The sequence below is a fragment of the Heloderma suspectum genome, chromosome 4 (genome assembly GCF_057233095.1).
Source record: "Heloderma suspectum isolate Gila_16-S chromosome 4, 16-S_ref, whole genome shotgun sequence".
NCBI classification, from domain to species: Eukaryota; Metazoa; Chordata; class Lepidosauria; order Squamata; family Helodermatidae; genus Heloderma; species Heloderma suspectum.
In genome coordinates, this window is record NC_139461.1 from 266,358,938 (window position 1) to 266,383,994 (window position 25,057).

Here is a 25,057-nt window from a genome sequence, read left to right on the forward strand (position 1 = left end):
TTAAAAACATTAGTCCAGGTAAAACTAAATTAATTCATTTTTTTCCCCCTAGGTGCTCAATTGCTATACATACAATAAATTTCTTCTTAAATATCACTGAAAATTCTGACTCCATGCCAGCAATTTTCAGATGTGATCCCTTTTGCTGAATGAAACTACCAGGGTTATCTCTTGCAGCCATTCAGAGCAAATAGAGCTATCCTATCTTTACAAATGTATACCTTGATTCAGCTGGATACGTGCCAGCATGGTCATAAATTCTTCAAGGGGAGTTTTGAAAAGAAATATACCAAAGAATTTTGTTTTTTTAATAAGTGGTCATGCTTCTTCATATGACAAGCAATTTGTATTTCTTTTAGGAACACTGCCTGAATTTTGTGGTAAAAGAATCACACTTTAATCAGGTAATAATGATGAAGGAATTTGAGCACCTTTCTTCATCTTTGATAGTAGAAATAGTACGAAGAAAGCAGCAACCTCCACTTCGAACACATTCCGATCAGCCTCTTGATATTGGTAATGTATCTTCCATTCTAAATCAAATATTTATTTATGTATTTATTAACATTATTTTACGCCCCCTTTAAGGGCAAAATGCTCTCGTGATTGCATGGAACATTTACATGAATGTAGATAAGGATCCAAATTCTGAACATGAATACCTCCAGTTGTTGCTCTCATTTAGTTTGCCTGCATGGCTGCTTTAACTGTTATGAGAGTCTAGAGAGAAATATAGAGTAACATCCAGAAAAACGTTATATTTTGTAATAAAATGTATCTAAACTCATAAGCCTAATGACACAGATTTTTGTGGGGTGGAGGAGAAAGGAAAGCTGACAGTTGGCTAATCTGATAGCTGATGGCCTAACAAGGCCTAACAAGTAAGGGCTTATATTCTTCTAGAGGACCATGGAAGCACATAGATTCAGCTTAGCCCCCTGTCCCTGTCTGTAGTAGGTGGATTGAATGATAGTATAGATCAGCTTTCCCCAACCTGGTGCCCTCCAGATATGTTGGACTACACCTCCCATAAACCAAGACACCTAGTCCAAGACACCTAGTCCAAGACACGTAGCGGGCACCAAGTTGGGGAAGGCTGGTATAGCTATTACACAAATTATGGGCTGAAATACCCATCACTGTATGCCAGTAGTACCACATGCATACTCAGTCCCATCGCTTCTCATTGTTTAATGCTGGTAAGGTGTCCTCTTTAAACTTAAACCCACTGCGGTTTGTAGGGGATAATCCTTGGCCAAACTGTTGGAGAGAGTGGCCTGGTTTGCACAACATGCTGGGCTCACCTGAGTTATTTAACCCACCATAAGCTGTGGCATGTGGTGGGTGCCATTTTGAATATACAGCCCCCAATGGGGCTGCGTCGTGTCATCCAAACCCAGCCATTGGGGGTTATGTGAGGGTTAAACAACCCCCGCATAACCACAAGGATTACCAAAGGCTACCTTAAGGAATGTGTAACCTAATATTTTACCTGTCAAAAATCTTAACTTCTTCCCCAGATATTACTACCTGTGATTTAGTTTCATGTGAACTATATATGATCCATATTTGTTATGATTTTTGCTTTGCTTTACATTATCAATTGATAGCTCCAGTATTTAGGAAGCCTTAGGATGCCAATTAACCATCTCTACCTGATTAATACATTTCAGCAAGGAATACACCTAGAACAGTTTAGGTGAGTTCAATTCTGGTTTTGTACTAACAAGATTTAGTAAGGGAAAAATCTTTTAATCCAGTTTTCATTTTTATTATAAAATATACTTTCACTAAAATATCAGCACCTTTATGTAAAATATAGTGTAAATTAATTCTTAAACATTTCTCAAAGATTTCTCCCAAAGATTTTAAATTCGAACAGAGAGCTTTTAACCAGCTCTGTTCAATCTGAAGAGCTGGAAGGCAAGGAGTTTCTGATGGTAAAGAAGCTTGATCTGGAATTAGGAGTGAGCAGCGAAGTGGCCAAGTTTGCCGATATAACCACTATTTAGGGTGGTTAAAACAAAAAGGGATTGTGAGGAGCTTCAAAAGGATCTCTCCAAACTGGGAGAATGGGCATCTAAATGGCAAATGTGGTTCATTGTAAGCAAGTGTAAATTGATGCATGTTGGGGCAAAAAATCCCAACTTCAAGTATAACCTGATGGGATCTGAGCTAGCAGTGACCAACCAAGGATCTTGGGGTTGTGGTGGACAGCTTGATGAAAATGTCCACCCATCGTGCAGCTGCTGTAAAAAGACAAACTTACACAAATAAGATCTACAAATCTATGGTGCGACCACACTTGGAATACTGTCTACAGTTCTGGTCACTGCACCTAAAAAAAAGATATTGTAGAGCTGGAAAAAGTGCAGAAAAGGGCAACTAAAATGATCAAGGGGCTGGAGCAACTTCCCTGTGAGGGAAGGTTAAAACAGCTAGGATTGTTTAGCTTGGAAAAAAGGCAAGTAAGGGGAGACATGATAGAGGTGTACAAAATTATGCATGGTGTGGAGAATGTGGATAGGGAGACGTTTTTCTCCCTCTCTCATAATACTTGAACTTGGGGTCATCCCATGAAGCTGATTGGTGGAACATTCATAGAATCATAGAATAGTAGGGTTGGAAGGGGCCTACAAGGCCATCGAGTCCAACCCCCTGCTCAATGCAGGAATCCAGGTCAGAGCATCCCTGACAGATGGCTGTCCAGCCTCGTCTTGAATGCCTCCACCGTGGGAGAGCCCATTACCTTTTTAGGTAATTGGTTCCATTGTCGTATTGCTCTAACAGTCAGGAAGTTTTTCCTGATGTTCAGCCGGAATCTGGCTTCCTGTAACTTGAGCCCATTGTTCCGTGTCCTGCACTCTGGGATGATCGAGAGGTCCTATCTGTCCTATTCAGGACAGATAAAAGGAAATACTTCTTCACACAGCCCATAGTTAAACTTTTGAATTTGCTACCACAAGACGTAGCAATGGCCATCTATTTGGATGGCTTTAAAAGGGGGTTAGACAAATTCCTGGAGGAGAAGGATATCAATGGCTACCAGTCCTGATGGCTCTATGTTACCGCCAGTATCAGAGGTAGTAAGCCTGTGTACACCATTTGCTGGGGAACATGGGCGGGAGGGTGCTGTTGCACTCATGACCTGCTTGTGGGTTTCCTATCAACAGCTGGTTGGCTACTGTGTGAACAGAATGCTGGACTAGATGGATCCTTGGTCTGATCCAGCATAACTCTTCTTATGTTCTTCAGGAACCTCATTGATTCAAGATATGAAAGCCTATCTGGAAGGTGCTGGTCTAGAATTCTGTGATATCATTCTGCTCTTAGATGGACACCCAAGACCAGCTCATAAAGCTATCCTTGCAGCTCGCTCCAGGTATGCCTGCTCATATCAGTCATTCACTGATACAGAATTACACTCGTGGCTGTTGGGACATTACTTCCTCCTTTCATTTCCTTGCATGGTGAGATCAAAAGTGAGCCTCAGGCTTGCATGGCTTCTTCCTGCTCTCCCTATTCCTATTATTGTATGTCAGGGGTTGACAAATTTGGTGGCTCCAGGGGCCAATTTTAACCCCATGGAACCCTGCAGGGGCTGCACCCCTGCCACCACCACAAAGCCAAGGTAACTATTAATGGACAAAATTCATAATTTTTACATTGATATCGTAGAATAATAGAAGAGTAGGGTTGGGAGGGGCCTATAAGACTATCAAGTCCAACCCCCTACTCAATGCAGGAATCCAAGTCAAAGCATCCCTGACAGATGGCTGTCCAGCCTTGTCTTGAATGCCTCCACTGTGGGAGAGCCCATTACCTTTTTAGGTAATTGGTTCCATTGTCGTATTGCTCTAACAGTCAGGAAGTTTTTCCTGATGTTCAGCTGGAACCTGGCTTCCTGTAACTTGAGCCCATTATTCCGTGTCCTGCACTCTGGGATGATCCGAGAAGAGATCCTGGCCTTCCTCTCTATGACAACCTTTCAAGTACTTGAAGAGCGCTACCCTATCTCCCTTCAGTCTTCTCAAGGCTAAACATGCCCAGTTCTTTCAGTCTCTCCTCACAGGGCTTTGTTTCCAATCCCCTGATCATCTTCGTTGCCCTCCTCTGAACCCTCTCCAGTTTGTCTGCATCCTTCTTAAAGTGCGGTGCCCGGAAGTGGACACAGTACTCCAGATGAGGCCTAACCAGTGCTGAGTAGAGGGGAACTAGTACTTCACATGATTTGGAATCTATACTTCTCTTAATGCAGCCCCAAACAGCATTTGCCTGTTTCGCAGCCACATCACATTGAAGTGTCCAAATATATTTTATTATTATGCATCTTCAAGATAAGTGCAACCCAGTGGTTGGACGATACAGATGAATTGCCTGCTTTCCCTGCAGTACTTACTTTGGGCATACCAGAAGAATATTAAGGAAATTCATGATTTCCTGAAACCCTATTCTACTATATTAACTGTCTTGCAAATCTGGGATAAATATAGGAGGATGTTGTCTTGTAAAATCTCTTTGCTGCAGTCTTTTTATATTATAATAAATTCCAACTAGCTGGTGATGCATCAGACTGGTTGAGGTATAAAATTATGACATTTGTTGCTGTGATAAAGGTTGGAAAATTAATATCTTTGGCTAATCTAATAAGTAAAATGGGAATAAGGAGGTCTTTGTGGTTTCAGTATCTTCACTTTAAAAGTTTTTTGTCCAGACATATAAGAGATGGAATTGTAAGTCAAGAATTAACCATATTTGAAAAGCTGATAAGCCAAAGGTACAAAACTAAGAAATTATTATCTCATTGCCACTTTTTCCCATTGCCTTAGCAAGCACAAGTTACTTCGTGCAAGTGTTGGTTTACACTAGTGCAACAACATTAGCTAATTGGATATTACCCCATGTCAAAATAGCCATGATTCCCGCACTTTGCTTTTATATGCAGTGAGGGGGTTAGGAAGAAGTCCCCGAGCCCCAAAACAGCTCCTGACCTCACCATGCATTGGGGCATGGAGAGTAGTGTCAAACAGTCCCTGAGAAAGGTAATATTTTACCATAGTCTTTAAAACTGGGGTCTCCAATGGGGTTCCAGTGGGCAGCAGTTCTTGGTTCTGCCAGGCTCCCTTCCCTTCTCTTGACATATTCATCCTTCCATTCTCTAGACATTTATTTTTTAAAGGTATATTTAATTATACAATTGGGGGTGGGGGGGGGGGAGGCTGGCATGCTGCAAAGTGAAGTGTCAGTCTCCAGCACCACCTTTATTTCCAAGAATACGTCTGGGCCCCACATCCCTGACCATTTGCTTTCTGTGGGATTAGTGTTGGAGCAGAAAAATGTGGCTTCAAAAGAGTGGTTTTGTGTTTTGGAGCTCAGACCCCACCTCTGTCTTGTTCGTTAGTTCTTTGGGGAAGTTACTTTTCATTTTGCCTTCTGCAAACCGAGTATTTTTCTGACCAGCCAAACCCACGATAGTAGCCATTTTGTGAGGACCCATGACACACTCTCAACATTCCAAATGTGCTCTCTGACTCAGTACAGTTGGAGATCCCTACAAGGTGCCATAATTAATGTTACCATACTTTAACTACCATCTTTTGATGCAACTTTTTTGATAGAGGGGATAGTGAAACTATTGGGTTGTGTGAAATGGGAAATACAAAAGTAACATTGCATCCTAAGGAAAGTATAATAAAATCAGTTTGATAAGAAGTAAATTTAGAAGTGTTGGTTGATAGTTGCATATGTTAAATTCGTTCGGAAAATGCTTGCTAAAATGCTGCATTTTGAGAAACTTTGTTAAAAAGGCATTTAGAAATCCACCGCCGGCCCTCCACTGTCCACCTTTTACTTGCTGGACAACCAATCTGTGAGGCAATTTTATGAAAACTAGACAGGTGCAGACCACCACCCCTAGTTGATTATTATGGCTGACCCTGTCTTTTCTTGCATTTCCATGTTTGCATTTTCCCCGCAGTTACTTTGAAGCCATGTTTCGTTCTTTTATGCCAGAAGATGGGCAAGTTAATATTTCAATTGGTGAGATGGTTCCAAGCAAGCAAGCATTTGAGTCTATGCTACGATATATTTATTATGGTGAAGTGAACATGCCTCCTGAAGATTCCCTGTATCCTTTATCTGATTTGATACGTTAGATCTGATGTTGTTGTTTATTCGTTCAGTCGCTTCTGACTCTTCGTGACTTCATGGATCAGCCCACGCCAGAGCTTCCTGTTGGCTGTCGCCACCCCCAGCTCCCCCAGGGTCAAGTCCGTCACCTCCAGAAAATCATCCATCCATCTTGCCCTTGGTCAGCCCCTCTTCCTTTTGCTTTCCACTTTCCCTAGCATCAGCATCTTCTCCAAGGTATCCTGTCTTCTCATTATGTGGCCAAAGTACTTCAGTTTGCCTTTAATATCATTCCCTCAAGTGAGAAGTCTGGCTTAATTTCCTGGAGTATGGACTGGTTTGATCTTCTTGCAGTCCAAGGCACTCTCAGAATTTTCCTCCAACACCACAGTTCGAAAGCATCTATCTTCCTTCGCTCAGCCTTCCTTATGGTCCAGCCCTCGCAGGCATAGGTTACTATGGGGAATACCATTGCTTGAACTATGCGGACCTTTGTTGTCAGTGTGATGTCTCTGCTCTTCCCTATTTTATCAAGATTTGTCATTGCTGTCCTCCCAAGAAGTAAATGTCTTCAGATTTCCTGGCTGCAGTCAGCGTCTGCAGTAATCTTTGCGCCTAGAAAGACAAAGTCTGTCACTGCCTCCACGTTTTCTCCCTCTGTTTGCCAGTTATCAATCAAGCTGGTTGACATAATCTTGGTTTTTTGAGGTTTAACTGCAACCCAGCTTTTGCACTTTCTTCTTTCACCTTCATCATGAGGTTCCTCAACTCCTCCTCGCTTTCAGCCATCAAAGTGGTATCATCTGCATATCTGAGATGGTTAATGTTTCTTCCAGCGATTTTAACTCCAGCCTTGGCTTCATCAAGCCCAGCACGTCGCATGATGTGTTCTGCGTACAGGTTGAATAGGTAGGGTGAGAGTATACAACCCTGCCGTACCCCTTTCCCAATCTTAAACCAGTCCATTGTTCCATGGTCTGTTCTTACTGTTGCCACTTGGTCGTAATACAGATTCCTCAGGAGGCAGACAAGATGATTTGGTATCCCTATACCACCAAGAACTTGCCACAGTTTGTTATGATCCACACAGTCAAAGGCTTTGGAATAGTCAATAAAACAGAAATAGATGTTTTACTGAAACTCCCTGGCTTTCTCCATTATCCAGCGGATATTGGCAATTTGGTCTCTAGTTCCTCTGCCTTTTCTAAACCCAGCTTGTACATCTGGCTATTATTATTATTATTATTATTATTATTATTATTATTTATTGCATTTATATTCCACCTTTTTTTCCTCTTGCAAGGAACCCAAGGCGGCTTACATTATCCTCCTCCTCTCCATTTTATCCTCACAACAACCCTGTGAGGTAGGTTGGGCTGAGAGTCTGTGACTGGCCCAAAGTCACCCAGTGAGCTTCCATGGCTGAGTGGGGACTAGAACCCAGATCTCCTGGCTCCCAGTCCAACACTCTAGCCACTACACCACACTGAATTCTCGTTCCATGAATTGCTGGAGTCTACCTTGCAAGATCTTGAGCATTACCTTACTGGCATGTGAAAGAAGTTCCACTGTTTGATAGCTTGAACATTCTTTAGTGTTTCCCTTTTTTGGTATGGGGATATAAGTTGATTTTTTCCAATCTGGTGGCCATTCTTGTGTTTTCCAAATTTGCTGGCATATGGCATGCATCACCTTGACAGCATCATCTTGCAAGATTTTAAACAGTTCAGCTGGGATACCGTCATCTCCTGCTGCCTTGTTATTAGCAATGCTTCTTAAGGCCCATTCAACTTCACTGTTCAGGATGCCTGGCTCTAATTCACTAACACCGTCAAATCTATCTCTCCGATATTATTATCCTTCCTATACAGATCTTCCGTATATTCTTGCCACCTTTTCTTGATCTCTTCTGCTTCTGTTAGGTCCTTGCCATCTTTGTTTTTGATCATACCCATTTTTGCCTGGAATTTACCTCCGATATTTCTAATTTTCTGGAAGAGGTCTCTTGTCCTTCCTATTCTATTATCTTCTTCCACTCCCACGCATTGCTTGTTTAAAAATAATTCCTTATCTCTTCTGGCTAACCTCTGGAATTTTGCATTTAATTGGGCATATCTCCCCCTATCTCTGTTGCCTTTTGCTTTCCTTCTTTCTTGGGCTACTTGCAGTGTCTCAGCAGACAGCCATCTTGCCTTCTTGGTTTTCTTTTTCTTTGGGACGTTTTTTGTTGCCGCCTCCTGAACAATGTTGCGAATTTCTGCCCATCGTTCTTCCGGGACCATATCTACTAAATCTAGTCCCTTAAATCTATTCTTCACCTCCACTGCATATTCATGAGGAATATTTGTGAGCTCATTTCTAACTGATCTGTGGGTCTTCCCTATTCTCTTTAGTCTGATTCTAAATTGTGCAATAAGAAGTTCATGATCTGAACTACAGTCAGCTCCAGGTCTTGTTTTTACCGACTGTATAGATGTCCACCACCTTTGGCTACAAAGGATGTAGTCAATCTGATTTCGGTGTCGACCATCTGGTGAAGTCCACGTATAAAGTCGTCTTTTAGGTTGTTGGAAGAGAGTGTTTGTTATGCACAGTGAGTTGTCATGACAAAATTCTATCAGCCTATGTCCTGCTTCATTTTGTTCTCCCAGGCCATGCTTGCCTGTAATTCCAGGTGTCGTTTGACTACCCACCTTAGCATTCCAGTCTCCTGTAATGAAAATAACATCTCTTTTTGGCGTATTATCCAGTAGGTGCTGCAGATCCTCATAGAACTGAACTACTTCTGCTTCTTCAGCATCTGTGGTGGGGGCATATATTTGGATCACTGTGATGTTAAATGGCTTACCCTAAATTCGAATTGAGATCATTCTATTGTTTTTTGGATTGTATCCAAGCACTGCTTTAGCCACTTTATTATTAATTATGAAGGCTACTCCATTTCTTCTGTGGTCCTCTTGTCCACAGTAGTAGATCTGGTGGTCATCTGATATGAAGTGGCCCATTCCAGTCCATTTCAGTTCACTGACACCAAAGATGTCTATATTTAATCTTGACATCTCCCCAATAACCACATCCAATTTGCCCTGGCTCATAGATCTTACATTCCAGGTTCCTATGGTGTGTTGATCTTTAGAACATTGGATTCGTCATTCACCACCAGCACCATCGGCCACTAGCCATCCTTTCGGCTTTGAGCTAGCTGCATCATCACATCTGGGGCTAGTTGAACTTATCCTCTGTTCCTCCCCAGTAGCATTTTGACCATCTTCCGACCTGAGAGTCCCATCTTCCGATGGTATACCGACATATCTCTGGTTGTACTGATCCATTTAGTTTTCATGGCAAGAATACTGGGGTGGGTTGCCGTTACCTTCCCCAGGGATCGTATTTAGTCTGACCTCTCTACCATGACCTTCCCGTCTTGGGTGTCCCTTCACAGTTTAGCTCATGACGTCATTGAGGTGCTCCAGCACCATGACAAGGTAACGATCTCCTTTGCTAGATCTGATACTTCCTTTTATAAGGTGTGAAAATGTACTTAACACAGTTATAGTATTTGAGTTAATTTTTCTCAAGTAAAAGCATACAAAATCATATTTAGGCGAGCCAATAATTATTTGGTGATGAATATATTGTATATGCAGGGTATGGCTTTAATCTTGAAGGCGAGTTGCAGAGAAAGGCTATCTCTGTGTATCCAAGCAGAAACAATAAATTAAGAGACTAATCCTATGGTGTTTTAATTTATTTATTGCAGATTTTCCTTCCCAAGGCCATAGGCACTCCTACGACCTCAGGAGAGGAAATCTGAATGGTTGATAGTTCCCCATCCCTCGCAGCTACCACAGAAAGCACTGCAGCAGTGAGGATGCAGATGAGGGGGACGTGGGTGGGGAGGGGAGGCACCAAGAAGCCACAGGATCCTAAAGCCTCCCAGCTCTCATCCTCATCCATGTACCCGTGACTCCATTAGATGTGGCCAAAAGTGTGGAAAACCAGCTGAAAACCAGCTGAAAGAGGATGGAGAGGTGGAAAACCAGCTGAAAGAGGATGGAGAGGTGAAGATCATCTCCATCGCTCCTCCTGCTCTGCCAGTCATCTGCCAGCAGAGCATAGGATGTTCATAGCACTCCTTGGATACACGGATTGCTCTGCCCATTACTTAATAGAAATCACATTTTGTGAGCTTTAACCGAAAAGCTCATGAGTTCTTCTTCTTCCTCTCAACTTGTTCCCAACGCAGTTAAGACTAGAGGCTCATAGGATGGCTGCTTTGGTCGTTAACCCTTGCACGTAGGATGATTTTACTAAGGCACCTTTTCCTGCCTTTTTGTACAGCTTCTGAGACAGATGCATTCAGTGGAATTCGGCTCGCCCTGGAAGAAGTGGGTGGGGAAGCAACTTTAGCTGATTCCTCTGGCCTGCTGCAGTCTCTTGTACCCCCTGAAAATCCAAAGGGCTGGGAGACCTCCAGAACAGTGTGGGAGGTGACGGTGGGGGTTGCAGGGGAATATTGGTGAAAATCACTGCTCCTCCTTCCTCCAGTGGAAAGCCTCCACTAAATCCCAGGTTCCTCTGCAAACAGAAGAAGCCCTTTTATTTGTAGAGAGGCCAGTCTGGATCCAGCCCACTGGTGTTCCTTAGCTCAATTCTGGCAAAAGCTCCCCAGGCAGACAGACAAATACTCTATTCAGGATCCAGTATTGTCTATAGTTCACCCTAAGAACTTATCCTCTTCAAGGGCACCAGGTCTGGGTTTTTGTTTTACTTACACTGTCTCTTTCAAGAATGTTTGAGTTCACAGAAAATCTGGTAACAGCTGCTGCGTATATAGCATGGCTGAAGTGGCAACGCTATGCATGGCCCTGAGCCAAAGACAATTTTCAAGAAGTCAGCCAGCTGTAATTATAACAATAACACATTAGAGAGAACGCAGGCAGAGGTCAAATCTCTGTTTATCCTTATTGCCATTTCATTTAGCTTTATGGTACCTTTGTTCCTTACAACTTGAAACATGAATTCTCTTTAACTAGCTTTTTTTTAGCTACCTCTTTGCTGCTCCTTATTATTATGGATTCTACAATAACCGACTCCAAGCTTACTGTAAGCAAAACCTGGAAATGAATGTTACTGTGGAAAATGTGCTCCAGGTAATTGTTATCATCTCATTGTAATTAGTCCCCAACATACTTTTTTTCTAAGGGAAATAATCAAAAGGCCCATAAATGTTGGCCTGGAAGGTTTATAAGATCAGTTCCCATTCTCAGATAAACATTATGGCCACAGCCTAGAGAGAGTTAAATACATTCCTTCATATAGAAAACTGTGCTTAAATTCTTGTGATATCATTTAGTATACCTGACTCATTCTAAATCGAGTAGTATGATAAAGCCAGTGTGGTGTAGTGGCTAGAGTGCTGGACTGGGAGCCGGGAGATCTAGGTTCTAGTCCTCGCTTGGCCATGGAAGCTCACTGGGTGACTTTCGGCCAGTCACAGACTCTCAGCCCAGCCTACCTCACAGGGTTGTTGTTGTGAGGATAAAATGGAGAGGAGGAAGCTAATGTATGCCACCTTGGGTTCCTTAAGGAGGAAAAAAGGTGGGATAAGAAGGAAGGAAGGAAGGAAGGAAGGAAGGAAAGAGAAAGAAAGAAAGAAAGAAAGAAAGAAAGAAAGAAAGAAAGAGAAAAGAAAGTCTGTTCTCTCAGAGAGCAATCCTCTGGCCCCTAGACATTGTCCGAGGGACCATAGGATAGTGGAGATTCCTCCCTCCAGCCTTGGAAGGGAGTGTTGGAGTTGGAGATACGATCCCCCTCCCCAGCCTCCTCGCAGCCAGCATGGAAAGAACTGCATCAGCTGTCCTCCAAGGTTGGAAAATTGACCTTGGAGAGGGGGATAAGGGGGTATTTCTGTGGGTGAGGAGGGCAGGAGACCAGAGAAGCCAGGATGCTAGCCTGAGCCTCTTCCAGACTCCTTCCCCCCACCCCCAAAGCCCATCTAATGAAAAACACAATGCTTGGAGGACAAGGAGGTGAAGATCACCTCAAATCATGGTTTGCCGGGTTTGAGTGAAACAGCAATCCATAGTGGAGCCTTCTAATTTCAGCAGACAAGGGGAAGAGGGAGAGGCAAAGGGGAGAAGGGAGCATATGAGCTTGAGGCACATGCCAGCTATTTCTTGTAAAAAAAAAAAAAAAGGGCTTGGGATTGCATCTATATGTTCCCATAGTGTGAAGTGGCCCTATAAAAGGGCATGATCCTTCATACACTTCCCCAACACTCTAGACCTGATGTAATGTCATGAAACTAGGAACCACCCCCAAAGACAGTGCACAATCAGTACCTAGTTCCATGCAGTTTGCTGCCTCAAACCCAAGAAGAATCTTCTACAAAGCCTGTTCTCATATATTTAAGCATATAAAATATATAGCCACCTTGAACATGATTTGTTTTGCAGAATGGCAGGATATCAATTTAATTTTTAAAACAAAGTATGTTTACACAGTAAAAATGTAGAAACATTAATGCATTGTTTCAGATTTTAGAGGCAGCTGACAAGACCCAGGCTCTGGACATGAAGAGACACTGCCTGCATATCATTGTTCACCAGTTCACCAAGGTTGGTTGGATGTTTTCTGGGGTTCTGGGCATCTGCTGTCCCCTTTCACTGCCATGGTTGAAAACAGCTTAAGGTAGTCCTCCATTTCATTCTTGTTCCTCCCTTTGGACTGTGTGCTATGTTTTTATAATCTGCCTTTAATATTGACAAAATATGTAGTTAATGACACACTTTATATAAGTCTGTGATGATCTTTTGAACAGTATCTCCAGTGCCCTTAGCTTATTTGTTAACTTTTTTAACTGCTGCTTCTACCTTGTTTCTGTGTGTAGTATCAGTCATTTAGCATATAATGTCCTTTTCGGCAATAAGTGTAAATAGAACTCCCAGATTTTGTTCAAAGGGAATGGGTTTCCTGCAATTTTTGTAGTATTTTCATGAAGTCAAATACTTTTATATTGTTGGCGAAGGCCCAAAGAACTATGAAACTAGTTCTGAGCATCCAAGGAGGCTTTAGTCATGTGTTTTCACACACAGCAGCCCTGCCACCCATCTGTTTCCCCTGCACATACACTGCATAGCAAGCTGCTTTTGAAACATAGGGCATTATGATATGGCATAGGAGGACTGCCTGTTCAAAGGAAAAGATAACAAATTCCATAACTCATTTTGTTAGCCTAATAAGGGTGAAGAAAGATATAGCATTTAACAGCAGTAGGACTGATTAAAGAGCCCTTGCTGTGTTGAATCCAAACATTCTTTTCCAGGGTTGAATTCTGTGGGGTGGTTGGCATGGTTCTTCAAGGCTGCAGCAGAAGCAGTTGTGCATGATTAGCTGATATTTGTAATGTCACCAAGAAACTGTTCCTCCAACCCCAAACCTGATTTACATTTTAAATGTAAAAATGAATGGATAAACATATCTAGTCCACTTTAAGAAATTATCAGAAGATAGTTTTCTTGGATGTGTGTATCTGTCATCTAAGTGTCAGAGTGGACACTGAGCCCATAGAGTCCCAGAGTAGTTCTGATTCTGAGGAAGAGGAGTCGCTCCTGGGAGAGGAGCGCGCTCCTCTTTCCCAGGGCCAACAGCTGACAGAGATTCCTCCCACCGGCATTCCTAGCTTAGATAGCAGTCCTGGGAGTGACAGAGCGCGGGAAGCAGACTTGATGGACGCGTGTCGCCGACGCAGAGAGCGGCGCCAAATGGAGGGCACGGAAAGGAGGCGTAGTGCCCGATTGGCGCGCAAACAACGGTTGTGCCCAGAGGATCCAAGGGAAAAGGGGAGGGACTCTCCCTAGCCCTTAAGTTCAGGGTCTGCCAGTGATGCCCTTTCAAACGGGGACCAACTGTTCCAACTTAGGGCATATTTATTTATTTATTTATTTATTTCATTTCTATACCGCCCAATAGCCGAAGCTCTCTTATGTACTCTGCTGCTCATATCTAGTTGCTAACAGTAGAGTTGTTAAGTTGTAAAAGAGGAATAAAGCTTTGAAAATAATCCCTTTGTCTGTGTCTGGACTTGGCTACTGGATTAGACTGAGAGAGGCCTTCAAGGAGCCCTTGACACTAAGTTACAAAACTAGGAGGAATCCAGCCTTGTCCTATGGCTGAGATACACTGTGATTCCCATTTTTACTCTAGCCTTTTGGATCCTGGCCCATTGTCTTTCAGTCATCTACATTTTATAGTGTTATGAAATTAAGTGTTAATATTTTTAAATTCTATCTGTTAAAAGCCATAATTTTAAATCTTGTTTTTTTCTCTTGACGTTTGAAGAATCTCATAAAAAAAATTTCAAAATCAACACTTTGCTTAGTTGTCTAGAGCCAGGAGAGATGAATGGGAAATTTCAGTGATCATCCCTGCACCGCCCCCTCATCATTACTGAACCTGCTTGTGTGATGACATTTTGTTAGGTTTCTGTTTCCAGCTTAGACCAGTTTTGCTTTAAAAAAGAAATAAAATACTGATTTGATAAAGCCTTATGGATGTGTACAAAAGGTTAATCAAAGTATAATAGTTCTAAGTACATTTAGTATTAAATAATTAATACATAATTTTTGTGGAGCTTACATTCTGATACTTCTGTGAGGCAAAGATTAACCATCCAATGCCATACCCTTTTCCTCTTGATGCATGGCAGATTTCTACTAAAGTTAACAGCACTACTCTGATATCCCTTGATAATGCTATTGTCCCCATTTCACTTGTTTGTAAAGTCAAGTATCTGTACTGAGGGTATAATAGGCTCCTGCAGTAGAATTTTTGTATATGAGTAAAAAAGCTATAAATAGTGAATAGCTTTATTTTTCCTTGATACATAACTTAGTGGATGAAACTAGTGACACCTTATAGTCAAGAGGCCATTATAAATTTCTTGTGATTTCAGTGAGAGATGCAGAATGTTTTACTGCTTATATCTACCCCCGCAATTTTAGGAAGAAACATTAAAGAATGATACAAACTAAAAAGCAACATGCTTTTGATGCTGCAATTTTCATTTTTGCTTTTGGAATAAAGGAATATGGGTTCTTTTCTGCTTCAATTAAGAATGTACAGATTAGAGTGATCAAAATAAGGTCAGAGTTTCAGAAGATATTAATGTTCTCTTCTACTGTGAGTGCAGTGCTCTTTAAAACTCTGGTTGCAGGTGACGCAGTTTTAGAATTTCTTCCAGAAGTGTGTGTGTGTGGGGAGGATATATTTGAAAAATGGGATGGATGCTTAATTTTAAAAGAAAAATGGGACCTGTATTTTGGTTCCAAGTGGGTATTTTGTGTTTAACAATTCTTTTAGTTATTAACATAAGAAGAGCTGTGCTGGTTCTGACCAAGGTCCATCTAGTCCAGCATTCTGTTCACACAATGGCCAGTCAGCCACCCACGAGAAACCCACAAGCAGGACATGAGTGCACCATTACCCTCTCACTCGTGTTTCCCAGCAACTGGTGTACATAGGCATATACTGGTACACAGTGCATAGTGTAAGGGAGCAGCCATAGCTCAGTGGCAGAGCATATGCTTATAGGGCGAGGAAAGAATCCTGCCTGAAACCCAGGAGAGCCGCTGCCAATCAGTGTCAGCAATATTGGGCTAGATGGACCAAGGGTGTGACTCAGTATTAGGCAGCTTACTGTGTTCCTGTAGTGTTCTTACATGTACCTTTTTTGAATGAATTAAATGTAGTATTTCAAATAGAGTTCTTGGGTTGAATCTAGCATAAAAAAACAAACAGATTCCTTGTACAAATGCAATACAGTGAACCTGAACGGTAGTCATTACAAATCTTGTTCAAGTGCTCTTATAATCATACATTTTAAATTGCTTTGCTTTTTTAAATAGACTGTGTAAACACGACAACTGTTCTCATTCCCCCCACCCCTTAAAACTTTGCAGTGTGGCATATTATACTAGTAGTATATAATGGTGCCTTTAGTGTATATGAATTTATTTATTGTGTTTGTTTCAGATATGGCTGAAATCATAGTGATAACTAAATGTTTTTCTCTTTTCCCCCTTGAAGGTCTCCAAGTTGCCAAATCTTCGGTCCCTCAGTCAGCCTCTCCTACTTGACATCATAGAATCATTAGCAAATCATATATCGGACAAGCAATGTGCTGAGCTTGGCTCAGATATCTAAGATTTCCTGTACTACATCTTGCACTTTTTCTTCAAGAGATTGCACTTTTCCTACATGTACCATCAGTTTATCTCTAATCTTTTATTTCATTCAGTGCTGACTTGGTGGAAATGTTCTCATAAAGCATAGAAACCTCTGAATGTGGGGTGGTACTTCATGAGTTTGGCTTTCTAAAGATAAATTTGAACATGATTCTGATGTCAGCATGCAAAGAAGAGATGATAAGGCATCTCCTGGGCACATGGCGGCTACTAGTAATCAAGCTCGATTAATCAAGCAAGGAAATGTTTGCATAATTATTGATGAATATTAGTAATGCATCTTTGATTCGTTGCCACTGAGAACATCATCACTAAATTTGAACCACCGCAAGATGGTTTTATTACAGCATATAAAAATTGCTTCCTTTTCCCATCTGTATCCTTCTGCTCCCTGCCATAATTCCTTATAATCAGGGCGATTGAGACAGAAGCTGAAGAAACCCTCTCACTGCCTGCTGTGGATGGTTTCAGGTAACAATGAATGCAGTGGAGCAGCCAAAATGGTGTTCTTCTCCAGCAGTGTAACAAGTCACTACATAGAGCATCTGTTGACAATGTGCATCCAGCATATATTCGCCTAATAGTTAATGTTCTTCCTTTCCCAGCATCTCTAAGTAGATGACGCCAAAGACTCTTTTCTAAACACTGAGTTGTCATCCCTTTTGGTGTATGTCTGTTTATAGTTAGATTTAATACATCTCCTAGAAAGTACAGTGTCAAAGAAATATAAACGCATATGGAATGTGGAGTACTCTCAGAAATCGTCAACATCTTTTTTTAATTAGGGAGCATTAATTCCTGACATTTTGCACAGTTAAGTTTTCAGTGTAGCTTGAAAGATTCACATAGAAATTGGTAGAATAAAAGATGTCTGTCTGCAAGAGTAAAAAAAAAAAATCTGTATCAATAGTAACTTAAACATTTCCAAACAAGAGGTTATCGTTGAATTGCCGAGTTGTTTTTGTGTGACTTCTTCTGTACTTTTTGTGCTGTGTGTGTTTTTAATTATCTGAATAAAATAGATATTTCAGTTAACTAAAAGGATATATTTTAGGGATTAATAAAAAGTTCAATTTAGGTTTTAGTTACAGAGACATGGATAGGCATGTCAGATTGGAGAAATAACCCCTGGAGCACTGACATGTGACAATTAGAACTGGAGTATTATGAAAAGAATAAAACATTTCCATATGAGTGCAGCTCACTACCCTCGTATTTGATCTCTAGATTCATGCTGTTAACGTGTTGCTGCCAGAGAATGAGACAAGCTAGGTGAAGTGATATCCTTCATGGGATCATTTCTGTTGGTAAAGTAGCATACAAGCTTTGACTTTTATATAAAAACTTTAAATTTAGTGAAAGAATTCTGAGTAACATTTCATAATTTTTTACAAATCTGTTTTTATTTACCAGTTTTCAGATAACATATAGGTACTAAATAAAAAAACAAGATAGCATAAAAGGATTTAGGTGTTTTAGGGTGCAATCCTATGGCCGCTAGTCAGTGGCTAGACGGCCATAGGATAGGTCGGTTCCCTGAAAACCGACCTCCACCCCCTCCAGTGCGGATCGGCTCTGCACTCGTAAGTGGAGCGCAGAGCGGCAAAAACGAGGTGCTCCTGGGCGGGGTAGGGAGGGCAGATGTGCCTTTACGACGCTTCCTATTTGTCATCCAGTGTCCGTCCCCCCACTCCAACTTCTCACAGCTAGACAGCCGAAATCAGCTGTCTAGCTGCAAATGCGGGGCGGCTGAAGCGCAGAGGGGAAGATACCCTCTGCACTGCTCCTGCCCTGCATTGTATAGGCAGTCGCCTCCGAGTTTGGAGGCAGCCACCTACCCTAATAAGATTGTGCCCTTAGGTAATTATGTTCTGAGCATCTGAATTTAAGTTGGTGGTTGCACTGCTATAGCAGTTGCCAGGGCTCTTGTAAGGAGTTGTTAGTTGGGGTTATCATGTTAATCTTCTAGACCAGGGGTGGAAAACCTCTTTTGGATGAAGGATGGGCCATGTTTATTTAGTACATGTTTGTTCTTAAAATATCTCATAACTAATCAGATGAATTCTGTGCCTATATAATCTAATTTTGAATCTTTCAGATATTAGGAGGGGGAAGTATAAATCAACAGGATTGGTTTGTGTAACACAAAGACTGTAAAATGGCTAATTATACTTTTCAATTACCATTTAGTTCACGTTCTACTTTCTAATCATGCATCCCATTTAAATTGTACATCTTTTCACTTTAGTAATATTGAGCTGATGTCTTGGTGCCAAGTCACTGTTTTTCGCAAACTGTATTTGAGATTTTGCATATAATCCAACTGAAGCCATTATTTTAGCAAAGCATATACTTAATACTGGTGTACAGTGCTGACCCTATGTTATAGACAAGTCCACAGACAATAGTCAGATAATGCAGTGTCCTGATGCAGTGGAGATAACGGATTTTCCCTAGCGCATGCAGCTCTTTGCATTTGAATCTCCAGATGAGTCAATGATGATAAATTTTAAAGTGATATTTGGAGCTGTCATACACAATGCTTCAATTTCATAATAGGAATAGAAGTATTATTCAACATCTCTACTGGTAGTTCTCATAATTAGCCTGAATGCAAGTTCTTTTTGCTTACCAAAACAGGTTATGCTCAAAGAACCTTGTACGATCCAGAGCTATCTTCGCTGCTTGCTCCTTAGTTTGGTGTAACTTGTTTGTGCCTGCATTCTGGTTGCGGCAAAAACATGGCCTGGAATGTCTGGATTGGTCTGTGGATGGCTGATCTATGAGGTTTGGATTTGACTAATCTTCTGATTCCTTCCAGCCCTGTGATTTTCTGTTATGCCTTGATTGTAAACATCCATGCTTGGGAGTAAGCTTTAGCTCCAAATAATACTGCCTTGTTGTGGTGAAGGGGCTTGCGTAACTCAGTGAAGCCATAAGCTATGCCGTGCAGGGCCACCCAAGATGGACAGGTCACGGTGGAGAGTTCTGACAAAATGTGGCCCACTGGAGAAAGAAATGGCAACCCACTCCAGTATTCTTGCCAAGAAAACCTCATGGAACGGATCACAAGGCTAAAAGATATGACACCGGAAGATGAGCCCCTCAGGTCAGAAGGTGTCCAATATTCTACTGGGGAAGAGCAGACGGAATTTCCAAGTAGTGCCAGAAAGAGTGAAGCAGCTGGGCCAAAGCCGAAAGGACACTCAGCTGTGGATGTGTCTGGTGATGAAAAGAAAGTCCGATGCTGTAAAGAACAATATTGTTTAGGAACCTGGAATGTAAGATCAATGAATCAAGGTAAGCTGGAGGTGGTCAAACATGAGACGGCAAGATTGAACATCGACATCTTGGGAATCAGCGAACTAAAATGGACAGGCATGGGCGAATTTAATTCAGGTGACCATTATATCTACTACTGTGGGCAAGAATCCCTTAGAAGAAATGGAGTAGCACTCATAGTCAACAAAAGGGTGGGAAAAGCAATATTGGGGTACAATCTCAAAAACAATAGAATGATCTCAGTACGAATCCAAGGCAAACCATTCAACATCACAGTAATTCAAGTCTATGCCCCAACCACTGAGGCCGAAGAAGCTGAGGTTGATCGGTTCTATGAAGACCTACAACACCTTCTAGAACTAACACCAAAAAAAGATGTCCCCTTCATCATAGGGGCTTGGAATGCTAAAGTAGGGAGTCAAGAAATCACCGGGATAACAGGCAGGCATGGTCTTGGTGTACAAAATGAAGCAGGACAAAAGCTAATAGAGTTTTGCCAAGAGAACACACTGATCATAGCAAACGCTCTCTTCCAACAGCACAAGAGGCGACTCTACACATGGACATCACCAGATGGTCAATATCGAAACCAGATTGATTATGTCCTTTGCAGCCAAAGATGGAGAAGCTCTATACAGTCAGTAAAAACAAGACCTGGAGCTGACTGTGGTTCAGATCATGAGCTTCTTATTGCAAAATTCTGGCTTAAATTGAAGAACGTAGGGAAAACCACTAAACCATTCAGGTATGACCTAAATCATATCCCTGATGAATACACAGTGGAGGTGAGGAATAGATTTAAGGGATTAGACCTGATAGACAGAGGGCCTGAGGAACTATGGACGGAGGTCCGTAACATTGTTCAGGAGGCAGCAACTCAATCCATCCCAAAGAAAAAGAAATGCAAGAAAGCCAAGTGGCTGTCTGATGAGGCTTGACAAGTAGCTGAGGAAAGAAGGGAAGCGAAAAGCAAGAGAGAAAGGGGAAGATATATCCAACTGAATGCAGATTTCCAGAGAATTGCCAGGAGAGACAAGAAGGCCTTCTTAAATGAACAATGCAAAGAAATCGAGGAAAACGATAAAATGGGAAAGACTAGAGATTTTTTCAAGAAAATCGGAGATCTCAAGGGAACGTTTTGTGCAAAGACGGGCATGATAAAGGACAAAGAAGGCAGGGACCTAACAGAAGCAGATGAGATTAAGAAGAGGTGGCAAGAATACACAGAAGAACTATACAGGAAAGATCTGAATGCCCCTGATAGCCATGATAGTGCGGTCACTGAACTTGAGCCAGACATCCTCGAGAGTGAAGTCAAGTGGGCCTTAGGAAGCATTACTAACAACAAAGCTAGCGAGATGACAGTATTCCAGCTGAGCTATTTAAAATTCTAAAAGATGATGCTGTTAAAGTGCTGCACTCAATATGCCAACAAATTTGGAACACTCAGCAGTGGCCACAAGACTGGAAAAGGTCAGTTTACATTCCAGTGCCAAAGAAGGGCAACGCCAAAGAGTGTTCAAACTACCGTACAATTGAGCTCATTTCACATGCCAGCAAGGTTATGCTCAAACTCCTACAAGCTAGACTTCAGCAGCATGTGAACCAAGAACTACCAGAAGTACAAGCTGGGTTTCGAAGAGGCAGAGGAACTAGAGAGCAAATCGCCAACATTCGCTGCATCATGGAGAAAGCAAGAGAATTCCAGAAAAATGTCTATTTCTGCTTCATTGACTATGCTAAAGCCTTTGATTGTGTGGATCACAACAAACTGTGGCAAATTCTTAAAGTGATGGGAGTACCAGACCACCTTACATGTCTCCTGAGAAACCTATACAAGGGTCAAGAAGCAGCGGTGAGAACCGGACATGGAACAACCGATTGGTTCCAAATTGGGAATGGAGTACGACAAGGCTGTATATTGTCGCCCTGCTTATTTAATTTATATGCAGGGTACATCATGAGAAACGCCAGGTTGGATGAATCACAGGTTGGAATTAAGATTGCCAGGAAAATTATCAACAACCTCAGATACGCATACGATACCACCCTACTGGCAGAAAGTGAAGAGGATCTAAAGAGCCTCTTGTTGAGGGTGAAAGTGGAGAGTGCAAAAGCTTGAAACTCAACATTAAAAAAACTAAGATCATGGCATCTGGCCCTATCACTTCCTGGCATATAGAAGGGAAAGAAATGGAAGCAGTGACAGATTTTACTTTCTTGGGCTCCAAGATCACCGCGGACGGTGACTGTACCATGAAATTAAAAGACGCTTGCTCCTTGGGAGGAAGGCCATGGCACACCTAGACAGCATAAGAAGCAGAGACATCACCTTGTCGACAAAGGTAATCAAAGCTATGGTTTTCCCAGTAGTAATGTATGGCTGTGAGAGCTGGACTATAAGAAAGGCTGAGCGCCGAAGAATTGATGCTTTTGAACTGTGGAGAAGACTCTTACATGTCCCCTGAACTACAAGGAGGTCAAATCAGTCCATCCTAAAGGAAATCAACCCTGAGTGCTCATTGGAAGGACAGATACTGAAGCTGAAGCTCAAATATTTTGGCCACCTAATGCAAAGAGAAAACTCACTGGAAAAGACCCTGATGCTGGGAAAGATTGAAGGCAAAAGGAGAAGGGGACGGCAGAGGATGAGATGGCTAGATAGCATCACCGATGCAATGAATATGAACTTGAGCACAGTCCGGGAGAGAGCAGAGGACAGGAAGGCCTGGCATGCTATGGTCCATGGGGTCACGAAGAGTCGGACACGACTTAACAACTGAACAACAACAATACTGATCAGGATCTCTGTTGAAGGCTGTTTACATGTGTTTGACTATACTAGTGCTCTCATTTTATTTGTTAATGTGAAGGAAATTCTTATTAACCAAAGCACAAATACTAAATATATAGTGGTAGGGCACATTCATATTATTTAGAAGTGGAATTGCATATTCCATATATCCATGGGTCTCACTAATTTAAGTCTCTTGAGAACTGCCCAGAGGGAGGCTATTGGGCTGTATAGAAATGAAAGAAATACTAATAATTTGTCTTAAGGTTCTTTGATTCCGGAAAGCAGCATGATAACTTGTATTTTGGGAGATCTGTCTTCTATGCGTGTACTGACAAGTCCCTTGTCTGAGTTTAAAAAATAGCTATGCCATATTTATACGATAAATGTGAGGTCATTCTGGTGACACAAAATACTAAATAGCGGAAGAGATTAGAATTCAGCTGAAGGTAGTGCCTTTTTTCCTCATACCAGCAGAATGGACAAAACAACCTTTCTGTATAAAACCATGCAACACTTGTTAAGTATGCTTCAAGAAATTGTCCCTCTATTATCTCGTTTCATTTTACTATAAAGCTACCTGCAATCCTCAGCTTTTTTGCTCGCTCATTTTGCTCATGTTCTTTTTTTCATTATGGCAGTGTGTAAGGAAGACCAGCCAAGATCCTCTTGCCATGCTAGGCAACTTAGATACTACACAAATGGTCCTGCCCAAGCTCTGTCTCCCAACCAGACAATTGGAGCCCTTTTTACGGTACATTAACTCTCATTTACATTCCTCCAATAGATCTGTCTTGTTGGGACCATATCACTTTTGGTCAGGCTTGTACTGATACCAAGTAATATTTTATGTCATTGGCTTTAGTCAGTCTTTGTTCTGATATGTGTAATGTAAGGTTCATTAAGATGATGAATAAATGGCTTTGGTGTTAACTGACTTTGGAACATGGCATATATGTTAGAAGGCATTGTATCTACATTAGGAGAAAGGGAGGAATGAGGAGATGACACCTGTCCCAAACTGTCTTTGCCCCCTCAAAGAAGCTGCCAAACTATTTGAAAGATATGCAAGTAACTGAATGACCCATTGGCATGGCCTTGCCCAAGGAGAATTGCCCCTGGAACCTAATACCCCAAAGTCAGTAACAGTGGCAGCAACTGGGGAAATGGAATGTTGTATTTTGCCATAAGGGCACTGGTGTTGCATGCTCTTAACTAGGCCTCCTTTTAAAATGGATTCATCATTGATGGTAGCATAGATTGGGGCACCTCCACCTGGGTTATGACAGTTGGTGAATTATCTCATATGCCTTTGGGATTTTCATGGGCATGATGCTCGAAACGGAAATGCACATGTCTGGAAAAAGTATAAAAAACAAAATCAAAACCTTACCTTGCCACGTAGGCATCCAGTCTGCACTCCTCTAACTTCCTCTCAACTCCCTCTTCTAGGTCACTGACTCAGACTGTCTACCTCCCTAGTGGTCCTTCACCACATATAGAGGTTACAAATATCCTGGGTGAAACCCTTCCACGGGTACACCTTAGCTTCCTTGGGTGTGTAGTGGGCCACTAACTGTTCCAGCACTTCAGGCCCAGCCATGGACAATTCACACTGGTTGCAACTGTGGACAGGTGCATCCTGATATCATCTGGCCCATGGAGGGCTCGGTTGGGGGAGGGGTCATCCAGCCCCTTACCCAGATATAGTTCTCCAGCTCTAATATAGGTGGTGGATTGGGTTCTTTAGCACTTGATCTACTTCCATAAACTAGATACGCACCTCCTGCAGAGTCAGGACAAGCCCAGATATGTGACCAGAGTGGGTATTGCATTTATAGGATTACTTGCAATAGGTTCAAACACTTGCCCTGGTTATACTTCTAGCACACCTTAGGAAAGGTATCTAAATGGCAAGATTCTTTTCTGATGCATGCAGAAAACTGATTATGTATCCACACCCTGAAAAGACATCCAAGACATTTGATGTTGTAGTTAGTGTTGAGGAATGTTCAAGGATAGAAAAACAAGAACAGTTGTCAAGTTAGAGCAGCTAAAGTTACAATAATTGGTTTACAAACATGGGTTTGGGTTCTCAATCTTTAGGGCATACTTTGTCACACTTCCAAGCTTTTATTTGCAATCATGAGAAAGTATATTCTGTGTTCTATGTAGCCCACAATATATCTAATAGCTTTGGGTCAATGGTTTTTGTTTTTCCAAAACAATTGTTGCAAGTCTTGTGATTTCAAGTTTTTTAAAACATATACCCATACCTCTTGCAATCATAAGGTTGGATCCAGATTGGCCATTCTGGGAACAAAAGGGCTCCTCCTATTCATGGAAGCCACCAGGATCCAACAGAGGCTCCCTGCTAGAAGAATGGGGCAGAGATGAAATCTTTACCAATTCTCCCTGCAGTCCCCTACATCACCTTTCAAGCTGCTGCAAAGGGTTCCCCTTTCCTCCAGATCAGTTTTTGAGGACATGTTGGGGCAAGGAGGAATTACAAAGATAACCTCCCCGCTCCCTTCCAACATGCAAGGAATTCAGCTAAGTGCTACTCTGTATCCAGCCTCTAAGACTTAATTTGCAAAAGTTGGAA

At 41.9% G+C, this 25,057-nt stretch overlaps 1 protein-coding gene across 1 annotated transcript in view; it reads left to right on the top strand.

The window, feature by feature from the left end:
* The window catches only part of LZTR1 (leucine zipper like post translational regulator 1), a 52,797-nt gene extending 29,408 nt beyond the window's left edge, over positions 1-23,389 (top strand). Inside the window, exons 15-20 of the mRNA XM_084853699.1 lie at positions 360-516; positions 3,256-3,382; positions 5,978-6,127; positions 11,177-11,282; positions 12,669-12,749; positions 16,219-23,389. Of these exons, the coding sequence (XP_084709825.1) occupies positions 360-516; positions 3,256-3,382; positions 5,978-6,127; positions 11,177-11,282; positions 12,669-12,749; positions 16,219-16,335 (738 nt within the window). The 3' untranslated portion in view covers positions 16,336-23,389. The remainder of the gene's footprint in view (positions 1-359; positions 517-3,255; positions 3,383-5,977; positions 6,128-11,176; positions 11,283-12,668; positions 12,750-16,218) is intronic.
* The last annotated feature ends 1,668 nt before the right edge of the window (positions 23,390-25,057 follow it).